At 43.6% G+C, this 19,695-nt stretch overlaps 1 protein-coding gene and 1 long non-coding RNA gene across 3 annotated transcripts in view; one reads left to right on the top strand and one right to left on the bottom strand.

Annotated features, from left to right (window-relative positions):
* PLCD1 (phospholipase C delta 1) overlaps positions 1-9,268 on the bottom strand; it is a 57,521-nt gene extending 48,253 nt beyond the window's left edge. The window contains exon 1 of the mRNA XM_069778290.1: positions 8,754-9,268. Within this exon, the coding sequence (XP_069634391.1) occupies positions 8,754-8,787 (34 nt within the window). The 5' untranslated portion in view covers positions 8,788-9,268. The remainder of the gene's footprint in view (positions 1-8,753) is intronic.
* On the top strand, positions 21-18,823 carry LOC138684477 (uncharacterized). Of its 2 annotated transcripts, none has more exons than XR_011323768.1 (3): positions 21-422; positions 949-1,233; positions 18,295-18,823. It is a non-coding gene; the product is annotated as an uncharacterized lncRNA (long non-coding RNA). The 2 variants fall into 2 exon arrangements; XR_011323767.1 differs by lacking the exon at positions 18,295-18,823 and adding an exon at positions 8,393-9,680 and having other exon boundaries at positions 22-422.
* Positions 18,824-19,695: the final 872 nt, after the last annotated feature.

Here is a 19,695-nt window from a genome sequence, read left to right as displayed (position 1 = left end):
TCACCAGCACGCAAAATTAGACCGAGGAGCCTGCCGGCAGCTGCCTAGGTAGAAGGAACAAGTTTTCCTACAGTCATACGCCAGTGGGTTTTTATGCATCATCTCCAGGGGCTGGAGGAGTCCCAAACGTTGTTTGTGGCTCCTAATCAGTGCCTGGGGCTTGTCAGCTCAGCCTGCCCGCAAACGCCTGGATGGGAGGGAGCCTGCCTCCACCCTTCCTCTTCTGTGCAAAGCGGCTCCGTGCTGTTCCCACTGACTTGCAACGAACGGGAAGCTAAAAACACCTTTTAGCCAGGGCAGACGTAGCCCCAAAGCTGCTCGGAAACTGTGTTTTAATGCTCTTCTTTTTCCGCCTAGAGAAGAGCATTTTCCCAAGACTCTGGAGCGCATCTTCTCTGCCACTGATTTCCTGTGTGACTTGGGTGAGTCACTTACTCTGCGTTTCTGCTTAGCTCTGCGTTTATTTTTGTAATTCAAATTTATCCTGCAGTCTGGTACAGGAATAAGCCCCCATCGGTGGTTTAATAGGTCACTGATTACACAGAATCAGAGAATAATTAAGGTTGGAATGGACCTCTGGGGCTCTTTAGTTCAACCACCCACTCCAAGTGGGGTCACCTTCAAAGGTAGATCAGGTTGCTCACAGCCTTGTCGAGGTGAGTTTTGGATAACTCTAAGGACGGAGACTCCATAGCCAATCTAGATCCCTGTGCAAGAGCTTAGATGTTCTTAGTGAAGAATTTGTTCGTTATGACCAGTATAAATTTCCTTTGCTGAAACTCATGACTATTGCCCATTGTCCTGGCAATGGCTGGCACTAAAATCCATCTATTCCCTAGCCATGACCCCTTCTGTGTTGAAACACAGCAGCTATACTTATTAAACTGTTCTATCCCAGGTGAGTTTATAGACCTCGTTACAGGCTGGTTTTTTTATTGCCTTTGTTAGCTGCTGCCCTGCCAGGCAAGCCAAGGGTGAAGATACTGCTGGGAGATGGAGTCAAGCTGGGGTGAATGTCCCTTACTGCAGAACCAGCACATGCTTGAGAAACTTGACAGCAAACCACATGTTACTGTTTCTGCTGGAGTCCTAATCAAAGGCTTTCCATCACCAGCGCCCTGTCATATTCAACACAGGTTTTAGAAACTTATTCTCTATTTCTGGTATCTGGCAATCCAGCCATTTTCCCTTTCTTTCTCCACATTTTGAAGGAAGCCCTACCAACACTCACAGGTAAGCACAGACGACTGGTTTATTTGACCAGAACAAGGACAGGATCAGAGTCAGTAATCGCTGCCATATGCTGCATGTAAGAAACTCTCTGGGGACAAGGTAGAGCCATTGCATGGCCTTGAACAGCAGTACAACAAATAACGCCTTTTTTACACATAGCAACTATAAATCATAGACAGCAAAGGAGAATAAAGACATGTTCTGGATGGGACATTGCTGAACATGTTAGCCAGGCAGTCAGTAGGTGTTTGAGAAAACACCTCCAGCCTTTTCTGAGCCCCCTGTACCTACAGGGGCTGGATGTTAGAGTCGTAATCTCTGTGGTGCTCCCCTGGGAGCTGGGAGCTTTGCTTTTGCCCTGACTAGGAGGTGGGCACCATGATGTAATGGCTAGATGATATTTATTAGCTAGCAGTCTCTGAGCACTTCCTGTATTTCACATTGTACTGGAGAGGACTGATCTAATTACAGGAATGGGGAAGAGAGTAGTCTCCCGTACTTGCCTTAGCAAAACAATTTGCTTCTGTGCACCAGTTCTCCTATCCAGCAGCAGCCAGAGTGCCATAGGGATTGATTTGGGAGCACTGAGAGCCCCTCTGCTTCATTTTCTCATTAATTCCTAATAGTCAGTGCCAGTGACAGCACCGCTCAGAGCTTTCCAGGCCCTCAGAGAACATTTTACTGTACTTATCCCTGAAGTTTGCACATACACAAAGCACAGGATCAGCATTCACTGAGTTTAGATACTTCTCCAGAACAGCAGTGTGCGAGTTTTGCTGTTGTGAGGGCTTCAGAGATGCAAGGTAGTTAAAATCAGTTTGTTTTGAAAATGAAGATGAGATCATTGGGCCAGAAACACCCTGCTTTGGGAAACAACAGTTCTGGATGTATTGTGTTCTTGAGGTCATTCAAAGACAATGTCACATCTTGTAGACGAAGCCTGATGGATAAGTGTGACACTGTGGGTTACATGGCATTGGTTATTGATGTGACATGATGCTGCATCACACTCCAGCGCTAGAGGAAGTGATTCCTGCAAATGGCTTAGGGAAAAATTCTCCAACCCTTATTCATTGCAGGTAACACCTGACTCGGTCTGAAGCCTGCAAACACTCAAGCATGCAATATTACCCATGTGACCAATCCCACTTTAATAAATGGCACTAGTCACATGAGTGAAGTTATTCATGTCCCCATGCCCAGGATTGGGGCTGTGCTAATCATCCTATCGATTCCAGCTGGATTACTCACAGAGCAAATGGAAATCAATGTGAATGAGGATGTCAGAACATGGTCCCAAAGTTAGCAAAGTGCTTTAATGCACAGGAAACAGGCACTTGAGATAGAAAGACTGTAGATTCTGGTAGGAAACAGGCTATGTGAGAAAACTATTAATGCACAGGCTGCTCTTCAGACAATTTTCCAAAATTAATTAATCTCCGTCACATCCTTATACAAAGGAGCTAAGGAAGCACTATTACCACTTCACAGAGGAAGAAGCAGGTTGGTTTTGAGCTCTTTGGGGCTGAACCTGTTCTCCCATCACTACCACATTTGGGCAACACCAAAAGTGGTGCAACCCTAATACTGATTATAGTCTCTTTACACCACACTGACACAAATGACATGACAGAAGTCAGCTGCTGATTTGCCCAGACTTGTGATAATTTAGGACTGGAATGAAAATACCTGTGCTGGTGATGACCTCACTACTTCCCCACTGCATCACACACCTGATGTAAATTACTCTATTATGACTAGTAATGCCTATGGCAGTTACATAACAAATAACAAATGTCATGTAAAGGGGAGATTTTCCCACTAAAAGAGGCCAAAGGTTGTGCCTTGCTCTGTATTTGTTACCAAGAAGAAAAAATTAGGTCTATTTTACATGATGCTGTTCTTTGAACACTGTAATTTCATCTTCCTTCCCAGGCTCCCTCACAGTGAAATTCAATAGAATTATTTTAACAAGAGTAATAGAGCAATCAGAGTATTGCTGCTCATTAAGGAACTGTAATGTCTGCCCCTACATATTCCTAGTCCTCAGCAAGTGTGAGACCATTCAATCTAGGTGAACTCAGAATCAATGAGAGTTTGGAAAAGCTGTATTCAGCTGGTCTGTAGTAACATGACAACCTGCCATCACTCGTTAAGTTGATGGAGCACTCAGAAACTGAAGTTCCTCATGGTAAATAAAGTTTTAAGATTACTTTTGCACACCTAGTATGAGTATTTTCAGTGCAGCGGCTGCTTGGAAATGAGCACAAGTGGCTGCAGCACTGGGCAGTGGCTGCTGTTTGGAAAAGCAGAAAACCTGTCAAGTGATGAGGATTTAGTTGGTTTCTCCAGTGCTTTTGCAAATCACTGATGTTACTTGTGAAGTGCATCTGCAGAGGCCCCTTTTGTCATCTGCCATCACCCCATGGTTATATCCAACATGGCTTTTATATCAGCTCTTTAGCAGCCCTGGGATCAGTGTGGTCCCAGCAATGGCGAGTAGTCTTCCAGCTGAGACCCTGTGGGAAGGACAGGACAGCAAGGATCCTTCCATGTCTGCAGGGTCCCACCTGCCCTGCCTTTCCCTCTGGAGTCCATTCTTCACTTCATTCATGCCCTCTCACATCCCACCTGTAGAAACCTCATTCCTTCCTCCTTCCTTGCTACCTCCAGGACATCACTCACTGCTCGCAGCTTTATTGTCCCCAGTCACGCCTCACATCCTCTGAGGACCAGCCTTGCTGTTGGCACAGCACAGCTTGAGAACAGCCAGTTTCTCACCACCAACAAAAAATGCCAATGGCTCCTCTACACCAGTGCTCCCCTTCTTGCTCCCTCCCGGGGAGCGGGTCCAGGGAGTGGGTGCTGAGACCATAAGCATCGGTGCATCTCTGGCCAAAGATGCTGCTGCTTGTTGACGGTGGGTGCATCTCCGGTGCATGTGGTATGTACCAAGTTCCACCTTGTGGTGACACTGAGAATGGGCTTCTCCACAAAGCCCGTGGCAGTATCAGCAAACCTCATTCTCTTCCTTACATTGGCTTTTGCCCACTCTACTTCCCTTCCAGGGTGCTTGAGAGGTCCTGCTGAGCCGGGGCAGGGTGACCTTGAAGTTTCATATCGGAGTTCTCCCCAAGTATCATCTTGTGGCTGTCCTTCAAATCACTGCCTAAAACCTTCCTCTGCTGGCATGCTGGCAAGAAGCTGTATGATGGGCAGGTTTCTGGGCACTGAGATCAGCACTGTCACCCTGCCCAATATTTCTCAGCCCCACTTTCTCTCTGTATCCTTTGGCTGTCTCGCCTTGTCTGCAAGGTTTCTGGGAGGACAATGGTCCCTTCTCCAGCTCTGTCTGATCAATCCATGCAGCCCAGCCATCTTTCCTCAAATCAGGCTGGCTATAACCAGACTGCCTACTGGGAAGGATTGCAGGCCCATGCCATCACACAGATCATGCTACGTGCTAGCTTGCTGTGGATCAAAACCATGCTGGGGAATGTGCTAGCAGTTAAACAGTGCAGAGCCCTGGCACTGGTTTGTATAGATGAAGCCAGGCTGCCTGCTTAGACATTTCACAGACAGTTCAAATTGTGAGCTTTATTTGTGAAAACCTTCATAAATCTTTCTGCCAGTCTGGGTCACTTGAAGGGAGCTTGGATCTATGCACAGCACTGTCTGTGACCCACCAAAAGCTACTGCCCTGTGCTCTTGATGAAATCCAGGTGAAACACCTAACTAAAGTTCGTTGCACTCAGGAACTGAAAACCAGACTGAAGATTTGGTTCCATCCTTCCACTGGTCCCTCCACCACAAAGCCCGTAGAGATTTGGCTGCAGTGAGAGGCACTAAAACAAACACTGGCTTGCAGTAAATTACAGCTTTTCCAGTAGCTGGTGTGAAGAGTGAGAAGAAAGTAATTGAAAAGAAGGATATCAACTTGATGGATAGGACCAGCACCAACAGCCAGGAGCACTCATGCAGCTTAGTTGCCTAACTCCTAAGACACATTTCTGGGCACATGCTGATGAAGATGTTCTCTTCATAAAACCAAAGTCAATTGTAGGTGGGTCCCAGCTTCATTTTTTTAAGGCCACTTAAACAGCTTTTCTCGACATTTTTTTCAGGAGCTGAAATTTCTTCTACAGGCAAAATGCAGGTCACTCTCACCATTCTGTAGCCGGGCAAAATTTGTGCAATAATTAAATTGCACAACTGAATTATGCAAAACTAGGGGAAAAAATCCTTTTTTTTCCCTTAAGTGATTTATCTGAAATTTCAGCACCCTGTAACTTTAGCCAAAAACAGCCAACGAGACTTGTTGTTTGGTATCTCAATACAGGGCTTTAAAAGGTACCCATGTGAGGGGCAGCCCAAGGTGTGACAATGTCCCCACACAGATTGTCTAAACTGGCTCATTTAAAGTGTGGAAGTATCTCAGTTTGGAAGAAACTGTGCCAAAATCTTCTCTACCTGCATAAAGAAAAAGAGAAACTTCTGTATTTGACCAAAGTCTGCAGCCTTCCATTCTGGTGGGCTTGACCAAGTAAGGACTGAAACCCTCCACCTATGGTAAGGACCTAGGAGACCCATGGACTGGGGGTTAGTCTTGCAGTATTTAGATATCTACAGTGCACGGAACGAGAAGCCAGAAGACAGGGTACAATTCACCTGTCTAGATCCCTATAAGCCTAAAATTTCTTGCAGATACTTACATTTAGTCAGCTGAATCCCACCCTGGATGATCAAGTCACCAAGTATTTGTCTGTAGCTTTCCTTCATAAATACACATTTATATATTTTGATCTCCCTGTAAAGGAAACTATACTTTGCTCCCAAATCATGACACCTTTGGCTCCAAGAGCCGCCTATCCAGTCAGCTGAGTTTCTGGATATTGCACAAACCATCTCTTCCCCACACACCTCTCCCTCTTGCTTTTCCCTGTAGTTGGCTGTATCCTTTCATCTCTACTACTTACAGCAGTTTTCCAAGCGATGGCATTTCCTCCTTCCTCCTCTTTCATTTCCTCATTAAAATCTATTTTTCCCCAAGCATCTTCTTGCCCTGACTCATCTGCTTTTGGGCCTGATGTTTGGGCTTTGCACAACGGCAATAATCTCAAAACCAACTGCAGGCTTTAGTTTTACTAGAAGACATTGCTCAGATTGGAAATATAGCAGCTTTTGCGTCAAAATAAAACAAAACAAAACAAAAAAAGAGTTTTACTTGTCCTGTGTGAAAAAGGGACAAGTTGCCTGTTTAATGTACTGAGAAGTGTCAGTATTGCAAATTCTTCTGCACTGCTAGAAACAGTATGGCTCAAAAAACTCCCACATAACGCATCAGGCACAACCTGTATCAAATGGGGTGTGCTAGGAGAATTTTGTTTGTAGGAAAGGAGACCAAAGTCACCAACTGCTTCAGAGCACATCCCAGCTGATCTGAAGTAGCATTATCTCCACCCACGGAGGCTGAAGCCCAGAAGGAGCCTCCTCAGTGCTCCCAGCTAAGAAGGGCAGGTGGAGATGATTCATTTGGAAATTTAAATCTAGAAGTTAATCATCAGGACTAGCTGACAGAAGAAATAAGGAAATGGCTTATTTTGTAGGATTTTACTAACCCTTCCCTGCTGATTCTCATCCTGGGCTGCGGCAGAAGGCATTCCCATAATGGGGCTGTGGCATTCCATGCACAATGTACACAGTGTCTTGGATGAAAAAGTCAGTGTATAAGAATAAGGCATAGTACAAACTAGCTATTCTATAATCTGTGCGAGCACAAGGGCTCCCAGTTCAGAAACAAACCAACTTCATGAGGCAAGAGAAAGATTATTAATAGCCCACAGAGTCTAGCAGATCCATTGCATACTATATGTAGATGACCCTTTATAAAATAAGCAATGAGAAACCCATCCAGCCAAATTAAACACGTTCAAAATAAAAGGCATAGACTGCTAAATCACAGCAGCTACTCTGGCTCTGCGGACAAGGGAGCGTGCTCAATTTTCTTCCTGGGACTCAGTTCTCCATCCAAATGCAGAGTAAACAAAACTATACAAAGTTTTCAGAAACTGTCATTTACAGTAATACCTGCTTCTGCTACCAGAATGTATCTCAGGTGTCTCCTACTGATTGTCAGATATTTTAATGAGACTGAATCATGTGCCTGTGATTAATTCTGACATGGTAAATACAGCTTGTTGTTGTATCTATGTTGGAAAAAAAAAGAGACAAATTGAAAGAAAGAAACTGAATTTCAACATACAGCCATACACAAAACATATCTATAAACCATAGTATCTGAGAAATTTCTGACAAACTACATAGCACAAGTGTGATACGGCTAACAAACGAACATGTGAGCAACATCTCTTGTCTAAGTAGTCTGGCATTCAGAGTCACTTTGGCACTTGTGTGTGATATGTGTCAAGGAATTTCAGTAAATATTTTTGTAAAAGCTTGGCTCATTCAACACTTGTGTAGATTAACAAACAGCCACTGAATTCTTCTTGGTTCCTAACCCCAGAAGACTAAAAAATATTTACTGAAAAATGACCCACAGGACAGAATAGGAGATATTTTAATAGTTCCAGATGTATTTCTTAGCTTTCTTTCCCCAGTGGTTGTATAATGAATGAGATACCTACAAAAAGTATAACATTAACCTCTGTTTCACCTTCCTGTCAGATTTCTAGCATCTGGGAAAATCAGAGGGAAGATTTCTTGAGCCTGGGGGAATCTTTTCACATTTCTCCTGATAATGCTAAACTGATTATATTTATTGTCAGTCACTTATTGCTCTATTAGTTTATTTTTGTTTATAGTTCGTCTATAGTAAGAAAGCACCTATCTCATGAAATAAAAATAAGCACTGTAGACTTTTCCCATTTCTGTGCGATCACAATATCCCATTTCAATCTGTAGCTATCACAGCCCTGAGTTGTTTCTGCTCATCAGAGTACGTAAAATGCAATGAAGGGGTAACAAAGCAATATATTAAGGTCAGACAAGGGAATAAGAGATATTTCATTACCCTGTCTATCAGACAAGCCTCACAGTCTCAGTATCAATTGAACCTTCTTAAACCTCACTTGCTGGAAGGGCAGAGAGGATTTCTTCTTTTTTAGAAACATTCCTTATTTTGTACTTAACATTTATATAGAGTCTTGGGGACAGACCCTGAGCTGAGGTGATTTATCCTGCTCTGCTGTCTTCACCAGAGCCCAGAGAGTTTACTCAGTTAAGCATCCATCCCACTCTGTTTCACCATAAAGGGGAGGAGATTTGAATCAACTTTTCTGGACTTGCAGACACTTATCCAGCCAAGACACCCTTCCTACCAGCACAGCTAACCCTATCAACAGAGAAAAATCTGCCATCTCTCTCTGTTACACTGATTAAATGCTGCATTACTTCCAAATGAGAGAATGGGGAGGCAAAAGAGGGAGGAGAAGAGAGAAGAAAAACAAAGCTCTTGGACAAGATAAGAGAGCTGAAATGCAAGGACATTTGTACAGACTTACTGTTGCAAGCGAGGAAAGTGCCATTTGATTCCATTGCTGCAAAACAAGCTGATGTGCAGCAGCAGAAAGGGCTCCAGGAAACAGCTGTGCCCAGATGTTAGCACTGGCCTGGGGTGGAAGCCAGACCCGTGAGGCTCCCCCTGCTCTCTGCTCCAGTAATCCCCAACGTCAGCTCCCTTCGGAGAGGCCTGCTCCTTCCCCTTGGCTGGAAATGCGTCTTCGCTATGACTCCTCATTTATTTCTCTCCCGCATCCGCACGCCACCGCCTGCCCAGTGCATCGACTGAGGCCAAGCGCCCGAGCCCCAGCGCCGCGCTGGCCCTGGCTCCTCCCAGCTGAAAATTGGCGTCTTCACCGCTGGCCCAGCCTCCTGCATTTTGCTACCGCTGCAGCTTGACAACGATGCCTCTTTTCCTGTTGCTGGCACGTTTTCATGTTCCGCTCCTTTCCGGGCAAGGCTTCCAGAAGACACCGAGTACTGCAAATCTGCCCTTCGTGGTCCCCAAATCATGGAAAGGGCCTTAAACAGATGCCAATGATAAGAGTCTAGGTCTAAAGAGCTTTTAGACACTGGTGGGGGCATATTTCTTTCCACAGGGAAAAAAAAAAAAACAACAAACAGGTCAGAAATTACCAATGTAGAAATAGAAGCTGTAACCACAGACTCTCACAGAGGCATGAGCTTAAAGCAGAAGAAAAGTTACAAGCTTTGCGTTTGAGACAGCGAGACAGAAAGCAGAAAAAACTGCACTGTCCCGAGGCTTTTACTGAGTGGAACTGATTTCTTCCACTCTGTCCCCTACTCTTGAATTAGATATTTTTTAAAGGTAGAAAGACAATGCCCACAAACAGGGAGGGGGAAAGAAAGGGAATCCAGCGCGGGAAAATAAAGTTTCCCTCTACTTGAATGCTTGGGAGAGGTTTTCAGTTCTTGTTTTGCTGTTGTTTATTTCCATTTCTGGTTATTTAGTTTATTTTGATGCAAACAATTGATGGAGTTGTTGGCAGATTCAAAGCCCTCGTTCCTCAGCAGCTGTAAACCCAGCAGCTCCACTGACAGAAGGGAAAAGTCCCTCTCTGATGGTGACTGATCTGGGAGACACATGGTGAAAAATACTTTGAGACTAGGACTGTTTGTCCCTCCCTGCCAGAAACTGGGCTGCTCCTTTGAGAGACCAGATGCTGCTCTCAGATAGTTTTACAGTCCACAAATATAAGGCTGCTGCCACCACCCAAGGAAAATTGCCCTAATATAGCAAAACTCCTGTGCTAGTACAAAACTAGCAAAACTCCTGTTCTAGTACAAAACTAACAAAACCAAACAAGTGGAGAAAAAAAAAGAGCAGAGATTTCACCCTGTGACTCCTCAAAAGCCTACTCTTCTACCTCACAGCCACCAGCATGGCATGGGGGGCTCATCTCCCACTAGACACTTTCCAAAGGAGCCAGGAAGGAGCATCCCTTTTGCAAACCCACAGTCAAGGAAACATTGACTCAGACAGGGGCAAACTGTTTGGCTGCTAGGTTGGCTGCTGGCAGGCAGGACAGCAGCTGGAGGCACCTAAGAGATTCCTCGTACAGCCTTAAAAGCCTCAAGGCAGGGGGATTTCCAGAGGACACCACCAAAACCTGTCGCCCTTTTAGCTGATGGGGAAGAGTACTGGAGGGAGTGTACAAGAGGCTGGTGGATGAGTCAGCCAGACTGGAAATTCCAATAAAGCTGAGGTGATGAGGACATTACAGTTTTCACAAGGGAGGAAAAGTAGAGAAGGACAGTTTGAAAGTGCTGACTGAAATGGTATTATAGTAACTCCTTTGCTCTTCTCTATGTCACACCACATTGCCTAACACAAGCCCCTCACTTAGAGACACACCAGCCAGTATCCCTATGCTCTCTGCGGCAAAGGGGGAAGACGTAAGAGAGCTACTTTAGTCCCAGAAATGATGAGGACCATACTCTGGATAGAACCCCATCACAGCAGTGTAGGGCACAATGGCACCAAGACGTGACCATCGCTTCCCTGCACTGCTGTGAGCACCACTGTGATTGCACTGCCTGCCTCAGGCTGGACAGAGCACCACTGAGTGAGCGAGACAGTTTCTCTGCCATCATCCCTTTAGATTTGAAAACGATCCCCTGCATTTACCCCTCCATGACAGCCCACTTGTATCTTCTTGTGCTTCCTTCTTGTCGTGCTGCCTTCTCCATGGTGGTAGCAGAAGTGGTAGCAGAAATGGTGTGTGTTAGGAGGATTCCCAAAACCTTGCCTAACTTTTCACTTTTCCCCATTACACGTACTCTCTTTGCTTCTGTACACATCCAGAAGATCACTATTTAGGCTGCTTGAGCACTGTGGGACCTTTCTGCCACACTAAGCTAAGTCATCACTAAATCCTTGAGGGGCTTGATATTGCATATGTGCTCAGAGGAAGTCTGGTACTCACAGGCAGCCTTGCATTTCTTGCATTCATCAGAAAGTACAGCAGTCACCATAAGAGACGGTGATATCCTGCAGCAAACACCCAGAAGCTGAGATCGCACAGCACAGATCTCATAAGAGCCTTGTTTCAGAAAGCAACTGTCCTTTTAGCTATATTTCTGCATGCACACCATATGCGCTTGAATTCCCCTTCCTTCCTTTGCATTGCTGAAACCAATATATGTCCAGAATAACAATGAAACCAAAGTGACATGAGGAGCTACGGGGCTCCTGTGAGCTGCAGAAATCCTACTTACAAACAGTATTCTAAGAACAATAGAGCAGTTTAAGAATGTCATATGAATCAAGGCTCTGAGCCCCATTTTGGAGCACTGCACTTATTGTATTCCATCCTGGTCTGGATTTTAGAAGATCCAGAAGGTGCAAGGTGTGAAGGGGGATTGCTCTCTAACTAGTTAAACCAGCATCACAGCTGAGTGGTAAGTTTAAAACTGGTGACAGAACTGCAAAAAGTCAGCGTTCATCTGGAAGCCCTAAAAGAGCAATTAATTTTATAATCAAATGTGTAGTTAATGTGTAGCTGCAGTCGACTGTTACTGTATCTTTGCTTATTTTTTAAAAGCTGTCTGAATTTCTGACTGCTTCTTCCCTGTTCTGAATACAGCTCCTAAGCTCTACCCACCATCATACTCAAAACCAGTTTTGTGGCTCTTGATCTTTGAGATCAAACCAGGATTCGAAGGGGAGAGTTCAGTATGATTAAAATGAAACAGCATTCCTTTGTGCATGTTGTCTCTACTCACAGCAGTAATACTGTTGCTATGGGTCAAAGAAGGCATACAATTTATTCTGAGCAGATCGGTCCCGACATCCATAACGTGGCATTTCAATAGCTTTTCTAGGCACTGCAGGTTTGTCTTCTGTGCTTTAAAAATTAACTTCTACAGTGAGGTAACAACAGGACTGTAAAATCTTTTCTTTTATTGGAAGGTAACTGAGCGAGGTGACTGCATACTCTCTGCCCATGCTGACTTAGCTCTATTTACTCCTTGATAAAATTGCCTCCTCCAGGATTTTACAGCAGGCAAGTTAACATGGACGGATTGTTTCGCAGGAGGAACATACCTTTTTTAGCAATGAAGATAAAACCTAACAGAAAAACCTGCTTTCCTGAATTCCACAAATACATTATAGATTACAAGGAGGGCTGGATTTATTCCCTCTGACTCCTGTGTGCACCACCCACAAGCAGTGACTTCATCGCTGAGCCCAGCTTGGTGTCTCCCAGCTTTCCGCAGGCTGCAGGTTATTACATTTAATGGCTCCCCCAGATTTAGGAAGCCGCTTTATTTCCCTGCTATTGTTGTCATGGATTTTAATCCCCAAACCGTCTTGCCCAGCTGAAGAGGAATGTGAGGAATTCCCTGTGGCGTCTCAGCTTGTTCAGCTCCTGTTCTCCACCTTTCCAGTGTTCCTTGGAGTCAGGATCCTGGCTGCCCACAGCTGTACCTGAACCTAAGCTCCTCCTCACTACCATCCCAAAAGGAAGGCAAGGTTGGGATGAGAAAGTTGAATACCAATAAAAATTAAAATTATAGGATAAGGGCATGTAGATCAAGGAGAGGAGCAGGCAGTTGTAGGACTTCTTGGCCTTGATGCACAGGGTTTGTTCTCCTTGTTTGCATGGGTAGGAGCTATAGGATGGGACTCATATGCAGAATAATGCATTAAAGGGAATATTTAGAAATGCCAGTAGAGGAGGGAGAGAATAGGAGAGGACTCAAAGTCGACATCACAAAATTTTCTCAAGTGTGGAAAGAAATATAGACATGGCAATGACTCAAGAAATAAGCAACCTGATATTTTTTGTTTCTTTCTCCTCAGTCTTTCTCCTCCCAGGAAAATTATCCCTTGAGGCTCTGGCACCCAGGAGGGAGGGAAAACACAGCTCCTCCATCCTGCTCCCAGATCTCCCCTCTCCTCAGCCACAGAAGAAGGCTCTCAGGGCTAGAGGAGGGAGCAGGACTCCCATTTCTCATTTCTGGAGAGGGGTGGAGGGAGGATGCATTTCTTGAGCAGGAATCTCTGAACAGCAAGAGGCCAGAGGTGCTGTGAGACCATCCTTGGGGTTTCTCTTCAGACTATGTGCATATGGATTTGCTGCACAAACATGCCTGTGGCAGCAGGAGCTAAGCAGCTGCTGATCCCAAGTTGCTCTCAGGGTGGGGAGATGAGGTTCCTGGGAGGTGGAGAAGGGAAGAGGGGACATATCGCAATACTTGTATCATCCTCCCAGACATCACAAAAGGCCTTTTCTCAGTCTGGAGCTTCAGGCTTGTGTCAGTGACAACTCTGGTACCCCCAGATCCTGATTAAAAGAGGCACAAAGGCCTCACAAAGCCCATTTTGCTTCACAGCTGCTTTAATTTGGCTCAGCCACAGCCCAGACTTGGGCTCAAAGACCTCCCAGCAAAGACAGCAAGAAAGAGCCACACTCAGCTCTTTGCTGAGGCTGTTTAAGACAGGCCTTTTCATTGCACTCATTGCACCACTTCACCTTCCAGCCAAAGACACTCAAACACCAAAGTGCACACCATCAGACAAAAGCAATTACATTTGAAATGAATAGAAAACCTCAAAGCCTGCTTTGGGCACCCTGCTTTTTTCTCGTCTATACCATCATTTTCTGAGCTCATCAAGAAGCAGAGTCAGGGCATTTCTAGGCCTGGAGACAGGCTGTAGGGTTGGCACTGCCTTCCCAAAGCAAAGCTGCCACCTAAAGAGTACAAGGTCAGCGCCATGATATTTTACTGAGGGACAAGTCCTTAAAGCCAGGACGCACCTTGATCAGCCCACTTGCTCTCTAGCCATGTAAGCGAGCTTGGAAGGAGTTAAATGTCAGCCAGGCTGGGTGAGGAGCCTGCCTCCCTCTGTAACACACCCTCCAACTCATCCATATGCAGAGGTACCAAGATGTTCAGCAGAACTGGAGTTCTGGAAAGTCAAGGAGAGCACCCTTTTCTCATACACATACACCCCTTTGTATTCTCCTCCTTTGTGTACACGCAGCCCAGCCCAGGCAGCAAAGAGCATCTGCAGAGTTCAAAGCCAAAAACGTTTGCAGGTTTCAATTCAACAGTGAACCGTAAATCACAGCAAACCCAAAGCAAAGCAGTTTACCTGTCTCCACTCTGAAAGCATGACTAAAGTGTTGATTTAATTGTACGTAGTGGAAGGAGTAGCTTTTCATCTCAGAGGAATGCTACACCGCCCATTTCTTATGAAGAAGATGCCTCCTGGCTCCCTCTGCCTTTCAGACTCTCACACACACCCTCCTCATCACAAAAATGTTCCCAACCGCCTCTCCCAAAGATAACAGCAAAGCGCTTTGTTTGCTTTGGAAAAAGGACTCAAGATTTCTGCTGCAGTGACACAGCAGGAGTAAGAAGCATTTGGGGGTTATATGGCCAGTAGGGAGCTTTGGTAACCACGTGTTATTTTTTTGTCAGCAGGAGAATTACTGAAACCAGCACAAAAGAAAATGTTGTATTAAATAGAGTTCACATCAATGCAGAAGCGGGACTGGAATTTTTCAGACACTTCTGTTATAGTCTGGCTGTTCACTGAAATGTTTTTTCATGTCTTTTCCCAGTCTGTTTACTGTTTTAGATGGGGTGTCTTATCATCCTCAGATCATCGGGTCTCTCTACATCCAACTGTCATGTAAATAAGTCAATAATAGATGGACAGCAAAATGTAAAATTCTCAATTGCCTTTTACATTTTGGGAACTGCTCAGGGCTCTTATGAAGCAGTCTATATATGAATTCAGAAGGCCAGCTCCAGTCACCCTGATGACTTACCTTTTGTAAAGGTATCATTACTGTTTTGCTGTCAGTACTGTCTTTCACTAGGTGAACGTAGTTCTTATTGATAACACATTGCACTCCCTGCCTATGCAGGATCTGGGATTCAAAGGACTGATGCTGCCACTGAGTCTGCTCCACCCAACATTTACCTATTGGTGAATTTTCCCAACACTTCCAGGTTTCTGGCAGCTGCTGGTCCTTCACCTGCAAGAAGCACGTTGCAGTGTGGGGAAGAGCAGTCATGGCTTGGCAGGAGCTGGCAGAGCTCAGCACCTTTGGAAATCAGGTTCCCTTAGGAGATAAAGTGGAAGAAGCTCAGGGATGGGATTTATGACTCTCCAAGAATAATGAGATTATTGGGTTCGTGGACAACACTGGACAAAGTAATTCACTGTAGTTTATAAACTAGGCTGGAGTGGAATTAACACAACACAGTATCATAAAGTTCAGAGAACGGGTAGGGCAGCCAGATGCCTTGTTTATCACCACTGGCAGCTGTGCCAAAATATCTTCAGACTGAATGATGTTGATGTGTCCATCTGCATTTAAACCATTTATTGCAACAGTTACCCCATTCAGAAGACTAATACATGGCCATAGGAAAAAGAAGCGACAGATGCTGGGATGTGTAAAGCTAAACCTGCTGCAGGAATAATCCCGTACATGTCCCATTAAAATTAATGAGGTATTTCTGCTTGAGCAGAAGATAAATTTGACTAACTAACTAAGCCAGAAATATGCCTACCTGACTCTGTATATCTTAAGTATTTGGAGGGGTTTTCCCTCCACTTATACTAAGTAACCAAGCACAGCTCTAACGACCACATAAAGCAATAAAACAATCAAAAGAGTCATCTATCAGTGTATTGGTCACAATTAAAGACTTAAAGAGTTACCAGCTCACGAAGTCTCACGTTGATTTCAGACTGAAAAATTATATGAAAATAGAGGAAAAAGCAAGATTATGCATAAGATTTGGGAATAAAAGACCTAGGTTTCTCTAGTTATTCCAAAAAGTTCATTATAACTAGGAATTTCAGTATAAAGGAGACACTTAAAGAATTTGACCTCTGTCCAAAGGTCAGGTACTAGGTATGATTTAGACATCTCACTAATTTTGTCTTCAGACTAATTTTAATTTGTGTTGAAAGTTTTATTTCATATTTGTTTACCTAATTTCTGTACCTAAATCACTACAGCATAGATTTATGAGTGTCTGAGAGTCATTTTTGTGCATTTTTATGCTTTAACAAATTTAGGTTTAAGTAAGGTCTCTAATGTTGAATTCCCTGACTTTAAATATTTTGATTCTGGGATAATTAAAATGTCTTTACCAGAGAGCTGTACAGAAAAGTACATTTAGTCTTAAATACTTATTAGCAAGATTGGGGGGGAGGGGGGGAAACACACAGACCCCAGATACTTCTTTTAAAGCTATGAAAAGCTCATCTATTAACAGTGGATGAGAAGCTCAAAGAAAATATCACACGTACAGTTCAGTGCATCAGTAGACAGCATGGATCAGCCACACAATGCTAGACAACTACATATGATTTATAACTGTGTGAATGATTTAATAAATCTGACCATTAATATGAAGTTAACATTGCATGAATGAGAAATAATAACCTAAGTGGGGAACCTAGTAACGTACTAGACTTACTGGTATGAAAATATTACTTGGCATGATTATCACTGTTAGAAAAGAGGAACAGTAGCAGACTGGTCCCAAGGTCCTGCCACTTTTATCCATTAATGGCTGTTTCTGATATATCCTAGATTACAATGGAACTGAGACACTGAGCTTCACAAACACTAACGTCCAGGTTAGCAAGCACATTTCTAACCTCAAAAGACCACAGTCATTAGGCCAAGTCATCTGCTGTCAGGAATGCTTGACATGCATCTCTTCTTTCTTGCACCGTTGCCTCTTTACAGCCAATAGCACTGGGGTATACAAGTTAAGTATGGAGGAGGGTTGATGATTAATGTCATAATGGTTCCTTTTAATATACTTCATCTGTCAGCTTAATTCTCTGTAACTGGGATAATCACAATAATTAGATGCAGTTGTTCATATCATTACCTAATTGCAGGTTTTTTCAGTGTAGCAAATTCTTATGAATTTTAAATGTGCAGAAAATACAGAAAGTCTGAATTACACCTACATTTTAGAAAATCCTATTATGTATAAGATTGCCCCACAAGTTTAAACCGCACATGAGGATCTTGTGATACCAGAGCGTGCAACACAGGTAGTCAGTGATGTTACAAATAAGACATTTTTATTTCTGATCCTAAAGAGTTAAAACTACAATTTGCACAAGCTCAGTGACATCAGACTTCCCTCCACTCCCATCTGAACAATTCATGCAGAGTACAAAAATGTTCTTGAACTGCTAACATCTCCAGAGCAGATGTTTATGCAGAAAGTATGCAAGGAATTCCTGTGTCTCCCAGAGTCCTAATGAATGGCCAGCATTTTTGGTGTTAATTTATAATCAGCCATGCTCTTTGAAAAGCCAGACATGAGATGAAGAGAAAGACACATACTGAAATCATTTAGGGCCAAAAAAAAAAAAAAAGATCAGACAAGGTGACAATTTATTACTAGATTAATTTTTAGATTAACATATTTCCTAAATTAATAAAAGGATGAACTGGTAAAATCTCATCAAATGTATTCAAAAAGAGTATTCATAAACTCTAATTTAGCTTCTTTTAGTATGTAGTTTCATTTCATAAGATGAAAGTTAGGAGCACGGTTCAATAAATTGTCACTGAAGAGAGAGGAGCAATTGAAAAGAATGAAGAGGACCAAATTAAGATACTGAAGTATCTCAAAATAGACAGAGTGAATACCCTTCAGAGAGGTAGTGTTTTAAGTCTGAGATCACATGCTTTATCTTCATTACAAAGTGAATAATAAAACTTTGCTTTAAGTGCAAAGTAGAACTCAAGTTTATATATAAAGGTGCAACTGCTAATTCCAAAATGATGCATTTATACTCCTGATAGAATCAAATGCAGCCACATTCCTCTGGCCTGTAGTGTTATTTGGATTTTTGAAAAGAAAACACCAAAGCGATATCAGGGTGCAGAAAGAACCATAAAAGTTGCCCATTGAGGAAGTATTTTATTGTTTTTTGGTGCCTCCTCATCAGTTCTGCAAACCTGGTGCAGCCAAAGCAAAAAGGTTGAATGACTCATTTCCTTCCTGCTCCTGCTGTAGGGCACCTAAACCAGCAAAGCCTTTGCACAGACGTGCATCCCCTCCGATTGTAGGAGACCTGGTTTGTGCAACTGTGTGCAGACGTGCCTGTGGAAACAATACCTGGAAACTAAAACACAGAGCTACCCGATTGCTATTAATATATACTAGTGGGATCCCAGCTACAAGCTTGTGGGCTGTACAAGAACCAGAGAAGAAAACCCTGAAGCTGTGGTCTGGGCCTTGCCATTGAGTTTGATCCCTGAATCCTGAAAACTTCACCCTCATCACTCCCTCTAGCCACTTGCTTGATGGAGCAGAAGGTGAGAATCCCCATGGACATCTATTTTTCTACAGAAATTGTGCTCGTAGCTGACACAGTTTGCTTATATCAGTGGTGGATCTCCTTTAGATGAAAGGTAAAAAGGGCTGCTCTGCCAAAACAGAAGACAACACAACAAACGAGCTTTGCCTGCTTATTGAACAGTTTCACTTAAAAGGACTGCAACGGTGTGGTGTCTCAGCACAAGAACACACCGGTAGGACATGATGGCACATGTTCTCACTGGTTTATGCCTTATATTCAACCCCAATGAGGATGCAGACCTGATGCTTTTAATTCCAAGGTGCCCACTGCAGCCCAGGTTAAAATGAGCTTTTGAAGGGGTTTGCTCACTTTCTAATGCATCAGGGATAATTCTGGGCTGCATTTTGGAGATGTAAGGGTGTATATTTTTAAGGCCAAGAGCAATTAAAAAAATAATTCACCCTTTCTGCTGAATACGAAAAATACAGTCAAGCCTCCAAAATGCAAGCATTTCTTCTTGCATTAGGAAACTTGTTGTTTTAAGGTCAAAATTAACACTGTAATGGATTCCATACTAAACTGTAGCACTGAGGCCATACTGTGTTAATCTGTCACTGATAGTGTCTGGGTGCTCCTGTGGGGGAAAAGTGCTGCTCCTTGAACTTAATGACTTTAAAAACAGTACTTGGCTGCCTTAACACAGAAATCTTCATGTCATTTCAAGTGCTGCAGGATGTGCCAGCTGGTCTTCTGCTTCTGCTCCAGAAGGCTGTCAGTACCCGATAGATCCTGCACCAATGTCTGCCAGTCCCCGGCAAAGGTATTAGGTATCCTTGGGCATCTTACACAACAGGCACCTAAATGTAGGCAACTGTAGGTAACACTGTCCTAAGAGCAAAACCTTCCCTTGGGAGACATTTGCTTGCTCAGAACCCTAAGGAAGCTCCTGTGTTAGAAACAAGCCCTGAAATATTAAAAGATCACATAACTAGCCCCCAGAATAGCCTGCCTAGAGATATGTTATAACACAGACACAAGTAATAAGTTTAATAGAAGAGTTACTAGGTGCAGTTTACAGCAGGGCATAATGGGGAGAAAAACAGTCATTCTGGGAC

Source organism: Haliaeetus albicilla, chromosome 2, assembly GCF_947461875.1.
Source record: "Haliaeetus albicilla chromosome 2, bHalAlb1.1, whole genome shotgun sequence".
NCBI lineage: Eukaryota > Metazoa > Chordata > Aves > Accipitriformes > Accipitridae > Haliaeetus > Haliaeetus albicilla.
This window is presented reverse-complemented; position numbering and strand designations above follow the sequence as displayed.